The sequence below is a fragment of the Triticum urartu genome, chromosome 2A (assembly GCF_056163025.1).
Source record: "Triticum urartu cultivar PI428250 chromosome 2A, HENAU_Tu73, whole genome shotgun sequence".
NCBI lineage: Eukaryota > Viridiplantae > Streptophyta > Magnoliopsida > Poales > Poaceae > Triticum > Triticum urartu.
In genome coordinates, this window is record NC_141874.1 from 242,102,633 (window position 1) to 242,113,380 (window position 10,748).

The 10,748-nt window shown below is 44.1% G+C and overlaps 1 protein-coding gene and 1 long non-coding RNA gene across 2 annotated transcripts; both read right to left on the reverse strand.

Annotated features, from left to right (window-relative positions):
- Positions 1-774: 774 nt before the first annotated feature.
- LOC147984695 (uncharacterized) lies at positions 775-1,813 on the reverse strand. The gene is made up of 2 exons (XR_015615060.1): positions 1,448-1,813; positions 775-975 (listed from the first exon to the last, which is right to left on the reverse strand). It is a non-coding gene; the product is annotated as an uncharacterized LOC147984695 (long non-coding RNA).
- Positions 1,814-2,212: 399 nt separating this feature from the next.
- Positions 2,213-2,670, reverse strand: LOC125541457 (nuclear transcription factor Y subunit B-like). The gene is made up of 2 exons (XM_087541215.1): positions 2,477-2,670; positions 2,213-2,381 (listed from the first exon to the last, which is right to left on the reverse strand). Exons 1-2 carry the CDS (start codon positions 2,668-2,670, stop codon positions 2,213-2,215), a joined length of 363 nt encoding a protein of 120 aa, XP_087397341.1.
- Positions 2,671-10,748: the final 8,078 nt, after the last annotated feature.

The window sequence follows — 10,748 nt, forward strand, 5'->3', positions numbered from 1 at the left end:
GAGTGTGGGCGAACAGGGACGAGCACAGGGGTACTGGGGTGACGATGAGCACAGTATGCACCGCACTGTTTCGTTGGCCGGACCGTGCCCGTGCTCGCTGCCGCGAGCTTCGGCGTTGGCGAGTGCCAGGGGAGAGTTAATGGGGCTAAGACGAAGATGGTGGCGAGGTTTGGCATGCTTAGGCAGGCGGGGAATTCGCTATAAGAAATATGTCAACTTGTGACCACCACTATTGGTCACTGAATGGTCACAAATTTTCATTTGTGACCTTTTTGTGACCAAAAACATAAGGTCAAAAGCTGGCCGTCATAAACTGACTATAGCGACATTTCTTCTGGAATGGTCGAAGACGTTTATGACCAAAATACGTCTATTGTGGCGTTTTGGTCACTAGCAACCTCCCCAGGCCACTTAGGCATCCAGCGTGGCAATCTGACGTGGCACAAGATTCAGCCCGGTCCAATTCGATTTTCTACATGGGCCTAGCCCAACAATTCAGCCTTTTTAATGTATTTTTTTCCTGTGCTTTTATTAGCTACATGGGTCTGGCCCAACAATTCAGCCTTATTGATTTCTTTATGTGGCCCTTTTAACAGCATATTTTCTTTTTGATCATGTATTTTTCTGGGCCATTTCTTTGCTGGGCCTCTCATGTTTTTCCCTCAAAAATAATTGTCCAATATAACTTGGGCCTAGCCCAGTTCCGAAAAAATTGATCCAATACAAAAGAAGTTATTATGCCATTGACATTACAACACATCACACCACAAGCTATCTTGGGCAACGTGCAATGTTATTATGTTACAACCATTCATTCCAGCAATACATATCTAAGATATCTTTACATCCCAGGAACAGTAACTGCCAAACAAAACTATTCTACAACAAAGAAAATTAAAACAAAAATTTAGATGCTAAGACATAACAGAAGTTCCTATTGTCCTCCTCCTTCCAACATTTGAAAACCTCATTCACCTGCAGTAGATCAATCATGAGTGAGAAACTATATAGCAGAAAAAATGTTTAAATGATGCAAAAATAACAATCATTACACATGGTATTCGGGTACAAATTCATTAGTCATTCCACATGGTATGGCAGGTACAGATTCATCAGCCATTAGAGTAGATAATAACATCACTAGCAACAATTAATACGGCTTGGATCAAGTCTCAAGCATAATAGAGTACAGATTAGTCTAGTTTATACTCCTCTTTTAGAGGTACAGACTATAGCTAATGGGAGCCGATGTCCAGGAGTATTTGCAAATGATACAACATCATGGAGTGGGATAACATGTTTAGCAGTACAGGTTATATAGTAAGCAAGCAAGCAATTTGGCAAGCTATGTTGCAAGATAATTGTTGTGTCGCTAACAATCACCATGTAAGAATGCTTTGTTGTACTAATACATGCACATCAAGCGAGAGTGGTGTTCTATTCTTACCACATAGGCACAAGTGAGATGATGCCCGATTCGCCCTGCTTCTCCACAAGACTCGACCAGGAGCACAAGAAAGTAGGCTGGTAACAAAATAACAAGCCACACATAAAACTGTTATGCCCTGGACAACTACAGAGAAGAAAGCAAAAGTAACCAGAATAGTAGAGGTGTGGTGATCAAGTATATAAACACTCCTAGGAGCTAATTATATAAGGGCATTGCTCATAATGAAGAGCAAAGTATTTTTATGGGGAGGAAAAGCTCCCAGCTTCACCACCCCCAGGATATGCATTCAAACAAGAATTTATTAGTGAAGAACAAAAAGAGCGGCTCCCCTGTTTTTTGCTGGAACTACAGTAGCCTAGCTTAGCTTCAAACAAGAATAATGAATTTGTAATACATGTATGTCTACCATAACCAAGCAAGCAGATTCAGTAGCTACTTAAACAGTTTAATAGTTGGACTCTGGAGACAATTCTTAGTGCTTCAAATCATTCAGTTATTTGAATTAATAGTACAGAAATGAATTGAAGATCTCAATGACAGTAGTAATTGGAGGGATAAATCAACACTTGTTCTAAGGACAATAAGATGATTGGTGCCAGGCAGTGTGGGGTCTCATCAGTCACCAAGCTGAACATGAGTGTTTAAATTTGCCAACTAGGACTAACAAAAGTGCCAAACAGAGCTTTTCAGGCTACAACAGCAACATATTAAACTATCATGGACCTACCTAACTCTCAAAGCACTAATCCATCCCCAATTAGTTCAGATAAAAAAATCCCACATGGCTAAATGGGCATGCCCCTCTCTGTAATTCTGCAGATAAACCTTGGGGGGCTCAATGTACTCCTGAAAGCCTAGCGTGGCCATCGCCCAGAGTAGGTCGTCGATGTTGATGGTCTTGCACTTCTCCCTCTGGCACTTGTCACTCACCCTACAATACAGACAAGACAAAACAGCGACAGGTCAGCACCAGACCACACTTGATTCGGGGAGGCAAAACGGAGCGGCAGCGGTCAACAGAGGCACTCACTCGCTGGCGATGAAGCAATGAACTCCGAGATGCACTCCCGCACGGTCTCCTTGGCGTCCTTGGCGATCTTGCCGTTGGCCAGGATGGCCTTCTTCATGATGTTGCTGATGTTGGCGATGGGCAGGAACCTGTCCTGCTCCCTGACGCCGCTGAAGCCGCCGCCCGGCGGGCTCGCCGGCGCGACCGACATCCGGCCGCCCTCCTGCAGCACACCAGCAACCCCGCCAGATCCATCAGCGCACCGGCGCACCAAACCCTAGACCCCGACTTCCGGAAGCGCAGGGAGAGAGGTGAGGGGAGAGGGAGGCGTACCTTATATAGACGGCCGTGTAGAGGGAGGGAGGGAAGGTGGTGGAGGGGAATGGAGGTGCGGTGAGGGCGGCGAGCGACGTCCCCGTGCTCCGCGAGCCTCCGCGGCGCCTTTCTGGCCACCGGAGGAGCTGAGGGCTGAATCCACTGCGGTTGGCTCGCTTGCCCAAGCCCCGTTGGTGGAGAGCACCTGCTCGATCCAGATCGAGGTCCTGATTGGCGTGTGGTTGCCTGCGAATCTTGGGGGCGGCTCTGGGCATGGGCTCGATCTTGGGTCGGCCTCAACCTCGTCTACGGCGAGGGTCATCGATGGTGGCAATGGCGGTGGGGTTGGGGGCGGCGGCAGATCGAGATCTGAGGGAAGGAGAAGGGGGTGGGGTTGGGGGCGTGGGCGCGGGGCGTGGGTGGGAGGGAGAAGGGGGCAGCGGCGGCTGGAGTGGGAGTGGAGTTAGGGCGGGACGAGCGCGGCGAGTGAGGCATCAGGGACGGCGTGGGGTCGGCGGGCGGAGGAAGAGCGGCGCGGGCAGCGGAGTGTGGTGGCGTGCGGGCGTGGGCGGCGGGATCTGAATCGGGGGCGGGAGGTAGGTAGCGGCTGCGAGTGGATCTGAATCGGGGGATAGAGGGGAGAGGAGTGGAGTTATGGTTTGGGTTGGCCTGCTGAGAGGTGAGCGAGAGACGTTGGATTCGCCTAGTGTGGACGGTTCAGATCACATAGAGTGTGGTGATCCGTGAGAAGTGTTCTGATTGGTTCGAGAATCTGTGATTTAAAATAATTTCCAAGTACTAAAGATAGAGCTATTTTGTGAAGCAACTATCAAAAATATTTTTCAAAAGGGCATTATACAAATTTTCACTCAAGTTAGACCACATTTTATGGATGAGCACCAATTTGTATGCATTTCTGATCTTTCTACCTATTTTTAATCATTTTTCGAGTGTCCAAACTGAGTTTTTTTGTAAAGGACCTATAATATATTTGTTGCAAAATTGGACCAAATCATTTTTTTGAAATACTAGGCCATATTTAATGCACAATTGACCAAATTATTGGGTGTAAAAAGTTTTCATACACCTCTAATGAAAAAGACAATTTTTTGCCGATTTAGTTGGAAGCGGGTCAAATTTGAACTGCGGCTGCCTCATAGTTTGCTATTTATTTTTTACAAAAATCATTTCTAGGTACAAAAGTATCTATTTAATCATAGAAACACCAAAAAAATTCCAAGATTCAACCACTAGCTAGGAACGGTCATTCCCGCCGTTTTGACCGCATTTTGAAACGGGCATAAAAAATTCAAAAAAAATCAAAAAATTGGAAAACCTTCGCATTGTGTCATCATATGTGACCAAGTTACCAGGAAAAATAATAAAATTGTAATACGGCAATTCTTTTAAAAAAGTGTTCTCAGAAACAAGCTACCATCTATGGAGATAAATGGCTTTCAAACTAGATGATCAATATTATGGCCACATTCATTGCCTAGTTTGTTCAAATGATCTCATATTATGCACAAGGGTGCATATTGGAATGGCAAACAATGTTGCCTAAGGAAATTTTCATTTTCTTTGGACGAAAAAGTCATTTTCCATTTTTCGAGTGCCCCAAATGATGTTTTTTTGTGAAGAACCTACGAAATAATTGTTGCAAAATTAGACCAAATCATTTTTCTAAAATACTAGGTCATATTTAATGTACAATTGACCAAATGGTTGGGTGTAAAAAGTTTTGATCCACCTCTCGTGAAAAAGACAAATTCCCGCCGATTCAGTTGGAAGCGGGTCAAATTTGAACTGTAGCTGCCTTGTAGTTTGCTATTTATTTTTTCCAAAAATCATTTCTAGGTACATAAGCTAGTATCTATTTAATCAGAGAAACACCAAAAAAATTCCAAGATTCAACCACTAGCTAGGAACGGTCATTCCCGCCGTTTTCACCGCATTTCGAAGCGGGCATAAAAAATTCAAAAAAAATCAAAAAATTGGGAAACCTTCGCATTGTGTCATTATATGTGGCCAAGTTCTCAGGAAAAATAACAAACTTGTAATACAACAATTATTTTAAAAAAGTGTTCTCGAAAATGAGCTATCACGTGTGGAGATCAATTGCTTTCAAGCCAAATGATCAATCTTATGGCCACATTCATGGCATAGTTTGTTCAAATGATCTCATATTGTGCACAAGGGTGCATATTGGAATGGAAAACAATGTTGCCTAAGGAAGTTTTCATTTTCGTTGGACGAAAAAACCATTTTCCATTTTTCGAGTGCCCAAAAGGAGGTCTTTTTGTGAAGGAACTACCAAATAATTGTTGCAAAATTAGACCAAATCATTTTTATAAAATACTAGGCCATATTTAATGCACAATTAACAAAATGGTTGGGTGTAAATTTTTTTGATCCACCTCTCGTGAAAAAGACAAATTTCCACCGATTCAGCAGGAAGCGGGTTAAATTTGAACTGCAGCTGCCTCATAGTTTGCTATTTATTTTTTCCAAAAATCATTTCTAGTTACATAAGGACCTATTTAATCATAAATACATGGTTTGGTGGCGATACGTAGAGGTTTGGGCAGTGGCTGAGGGCCCCAACTCTAGAGCGCGTAAACTCGCATGCCCGCCGCGTGGTCACCGCGTGACCGTGGCGTTGCCATGCTGTAAGTGCATCTAGTGCCACCCCTAGTTGGTTTTGGAGTATTGACGACAAACCTAGTTGAGGGACTAATGTGTTTGTGAGAATTGCAGGATAACACAGGTAGAAGTCCCTCATTGATTCGGTTTTACTACCAGAGATGACCCCTAAAAATGTATGAAGACATTGAAGTCAAAGGTGGTATATGAAGATATTCACATTGAAGCATATGACATAAGAAGACACGTTATGAAGCCTATGGAGCTCGAAGACTTAGATCTTTTATAGTTCTCTTTCTTTTGTGTTGAGTCATAGGAACCACCGTACTGTTAAGTGGGGTCCAGGAGAACCAGTCAGAATGACTGAAGTGATGCCTAAACCAAAAACCTATGTCTTCGAGTGAAGACAATGAGAGCGAATCTTGTCCAGAGCCGGACAAGTCAGCTTTTCTTGTAGCTCAAGTAAAGTTGCCATGAGAGTTTGAAATCTGACCGTTGGAACACGTGTCAGTTCCTTAGTGACCCAGGGTCATTTTGGACAAATCAGGTCGGGTTGCCAAGTGGCTATAAATAGCCCACCCCCTACAACCATAAACGGTTGGCTGCTCAGATTTCAGTGCACGGCTTTTGTCATTTGAGAGCAACCCACCTCGAAGCCTTTGAGAGAAAATTCCTAGCGAGGAGAAAAGCCCTAACCACCCAGAGCCAGAGAACATTGGGCATCACTTAGGTCTTCTTGTCTGTGTGATCTGAAGACTTATTACACTTGAGGACTGTGCATCCCGAGACGGTTAGGCGTCGCGTTCAGAGCATCCAAGAGACATTGTGGATTGCCAGTGAACGAAGTCTGTGAAGGTTTGGGAGTCTACCTTGAAGACTTACCTGAGTGATTGGGCGAGGACTATGTGACCTTAGCTCAAGGAGAATACGGTGAGGACTTGGTGTCCTGAGCTGCGTGTTCAGGACTGGGTGTCCGGGACTGTGTGTCCTAAGGTTTAAATACCTAGTCGCTCCAACCAGACGTACAGTTGTCACAGCAACTGGAACTGGTCCAACACATCATTGTCTTCAACGAGTCACTGGTTTCATCTTCACTTCCTTTTACTTACTGTTACTCATTGTGAAGCCATTGCATGCTTGCTATATCTTTTATCTTCACAACGTAACTGTATGATTTGTTTGGCTTCATAACTTCTTCCTACCTGATCCTTATTACACTGCAGCTACTTGTCATTGTGCTTTCACTCTATTGAATACTTGACCATGGCTTGCCTGGTGTAATCTAACTTCCGCTGCATAGTGATAGGCATATCTCTACTGTTTGTCTTCATAACTTCCACGTTTTGAAGACTTTCATAAAAATCGCCTATTCACCCCCCCCCCCTCTAGTCGATATAACGCACTTTCAATTGGTATCAGAGCAAGGTGCTCCCTTGTTCTGTGTGATTCGGTTTAACCACCTGGAGTTTTAGCTATGTCGACTGTAGGGATAATCAAAGTCTTCGCTGCGTGCCCCGTCTTCGACGGAACTGAATATCCCTACTGGAAGAATAAGATGCGCATGCATCTTGAAGCCATTGACGTCGACCTATGGTATGTCGTCGAGAACGGCGTTCCCAAGGCTGGAGAAGGTGGCACTGCTGCTGATGTCAAGAAGTTCACTCAACTGGACTCTACTGCCAAGAATATCATCTGCGGTCATCTGACCAAAGGACAGTATGGCCGTGTGAGTGCCTTGAAGACATCCAAGCTGGTCTGGGACTGGCTCTCCAAGGTCAATGAAGGCATCTCAACCCAGAGAGATCAAAGAATCAGTGTCCTTCGCAATCTCTTCAACCGCTTCAAGCGAAATGACAATGAGAATGTCCAGCACACATTTGACAGACTCACTGACATCACAAATGAGCTTTAAGCCCTCGGCGCTACTGAGATCACCAAACATGAAGTCGTCAAGACACTGCTGAGATCACTTGATAGTTCGTTTGACATCCTAGCCCTGATGATTCAAGAACGTCCTAATTTCAAGACAGTCGATCCATCTGACATACTTGAGAGGCTCAACACACATGAGTTTCTAAGAAAAGAGATATCTACGGTCCAAACTATGGGCGAACTCGTGCCTTGAAGGCAAAAGCTGTTTCCTCATCTGAAGAAGAATCTGACAGCAGTTCTGATGATCCTGAAGACATTGGAAGGGAACTTGCAATGCTAGTGAAGAAGTTCCAAAAATTCACCAAGAAGAAAGGCTTCAGAAAGTCTTCATGATCGAGCTCAAGGAATGATGAAGCTTCTGCTCATGACTACAAGAAGAAAACATGCCACAAGTGCAAGAAAACTGGACACTTCATCTCTGAGTGTCCACAGTGGGACAATGAGAACAGAAGGAAGAAGAAGAGCAAGGAATATGACTCTGACGACAAGAAGAAGAAGAAATACTCAAAGTCTTCTTCCAAGTCTTCCTCAAAGTCTTCATCACACAAAAAGAGCTCATCTAGCAAGGCACGTGCGTTTGTTGGCAAGGAAATGGATTCTGAGGAGGAGTCCGCTTCTGAGGAGGCAGAGGTGGAGTCTGAGGAGGAGTCTGATTCTGGCATTGCAAGTCTGGCTACAGCATACGTCGCCAAGTCCATCTTCAACACTGAAGACAATGACTTCATCACTGACACCGATGCAAATGACAAGGACGACTCCACTCCTACCTACTGCTTCATGGCACGCGGTGCCAAGGTAAACACACGCACTACTCGCTATCAAACATCCAGTGACGATGACTCTGATTGTGATTCAAAACCCAGCTACAAAACACTTGCTAAAATTGCAACTGAACAACAAAAGGCCATGGAACATATTCAAAAACTGTTAGACAGAAGCGATGATCTGTTGGGTGCTGAAATGCCTCGATCCGAATCCTTAATTGAAGACATAAAAAATCTTCACGTTAAGTATCAGAAACTTGAAGATCGTCTTGATACTCTCTCAACAACTCATGAAAAGCTTTCCTATGATTATCTTCAAAGGAAGCAAGAACTTGAGAAATTGAGAGCGGCTCATGAAGATCTTCACAAGGAAAACGAGTCACTTCGCGCTGAACAGATCAATTCCGCTCAGGAAGGATTTGAACCACCATGTCTTAAATGCATTGAGCGTGATAATGCTACTTCTGTTGCTGAATGTTCCACTGCTACTGCTATTGCAATATCTTCAACTGTTGATGTGGTAACTAACCCCTCTGCTGAGGATACCACTGCTATTGCTGATGAGAATGCTAGGTTGAAGACATTTCTTGAAACAGGGATGTACAAAAGTCTTAAAGGACATCAGACATTATGTGATGTCCTCAAGAAGCAGATTCTGAACCGAAACCCTAGGAAAGAGGGTGTTGGGTTCGTAAGGAAAATAAATGTAGATGGCTCTTACTGGAAACCTGAGTAGTACCCCAAAACCAAGTGGGTTGCTGCAAAGGAACCTTCAGCAGATCCATCCAATTTATCTGGCTTCACTTGTGCTAACCCCATTATCATTGATGAATCCTTTCATGCAAACTATATACTGTTTAAGAATCAGAATGGTGAAGTGTTTGCCAGGTACATTGGTACTAACTGCAGGAATGGACCGCATCACATTTGCTGACACTGGTAAAAGTAAGGTATTGGGTCTAGGTAGAGTTGCAATCTCAAAGGATCAACACATGGATAAAGTCATGCTTGTTGAATCCCTTGGTTTCAACTTAATGTCTGTCTCAATGCTTTGCGATTTGAACATGGTCGTAATATTTGGAAAATTTTGTTGCCTTGTACTAATGGAATCTGACAAGTCTCTAGTGTTTCAAGGGTATCGGAAAGATGATTTGTACGTGGTAGATTTCTCAGCAGGGCCACATCTTGCAGTATGTCTTCTAGCAAAGGCTTTAGAATGCTGGCTATGGCATCGGAGACTTGGACATGCTGGCATGAGGAACCTCCACACCCTTGCGAAGAATAAGCATGTCATAGGCATCGAGGGCGTCAAGTTCAAGAAAGACCATCTATGCGGTGCCTGTGAAGCAGGGAAGATGACGAGGGCAAAACATCCCTCGAAGACAATCATGACCACTACTCGACCCTTCGAACTGCTTCACATGGATCTTTTTGGTCCCACTCACTACTCAACTTTTACTACCACTGCTTGCCTCTATGGCTTCGTTGTTGTTGATGATTATTCTAGATATACTTGGGTGCACATAATTCTTTACAAGACTGAAGTGCAGGATGTCTTTAGACGCTTCGCCAATCGTGCTATGAACAATTATGGTGCCAAAATAAAGCACATCAGAAGTGACAATGGCACTGAATTCAAGAACACTGGCCTTGATACATATCTTGATACCTTGGGCATCACACATGAATTCTCAGCTCCGTACACGCCACAGCAGAATGGCATCGTCGAACGCAAGAACAGAACACTCATTGAGATGGCCAGAACGATGCTAGATGAATACAAGACTCCAAGAAAATTCTGGACTGAAGCCATTGACACAGCATGCCATACAATCAATCGTGTTTATCTTCACAAGCTTCTGAACAAGACATCTTATGAACTCCTAACTGGCAAGAAGCCAAATGTCAGTTACTTCAGAGTATTTGGCGCAAAGTGCTGGATCAAGGACCCACACCACACCTCAAAGTTTGCACCAAAAGCACATGAGGGTTTTATGCTTGGATATGGAAAGGATTCGCACTCCTACAGAGTCTTCAATCTCTTTCATTACAAAGTGGTTGAAACAGTGGATGTGCGGTTCGATGAGACAAATGGTTCACAAGAGAGCAACTGCCAAATGTGCTAGATGAAATTCCAGCTAGTGAATCAATCAAGCTAATGGGAACTGGAGAGATTATACCTTCTGAAGCTCATCCTGAAGAAGAACTTATCGTCTCAGCACCTGATCAACATGAAGACAATGCTCAGCCTGAAGACATTCCTCCCAACAACAACACAGATCAGCAAGAGCAAAGTCTTCGCCCTGTACATCCTCGTGTTGCCAATGAAGTGTAGATTGACAGAATAATTGACAGCATCAATGCACCTGGTCCACTCACTCGTTCAAGGGCAACTCAGCTAGCAAATTTCTGTGGGCACTTCGCATTCGTCTCAATATCAGAACCCAAGAAAGTTGAAGAAGCCTTCATGGAACCTGAATGGATTCAAGCTATGCAAGAAGAGCTTCAACAGTTTGAGCTGAATAATGTATGGGAACTGGTTAAGCGTCCTGATCCACGGACGCACAACATAATAGGCACCAAATGGATATACCGCAACAAGCAAGATGAGCATGGTCAAGTTGTTAGAAACAAA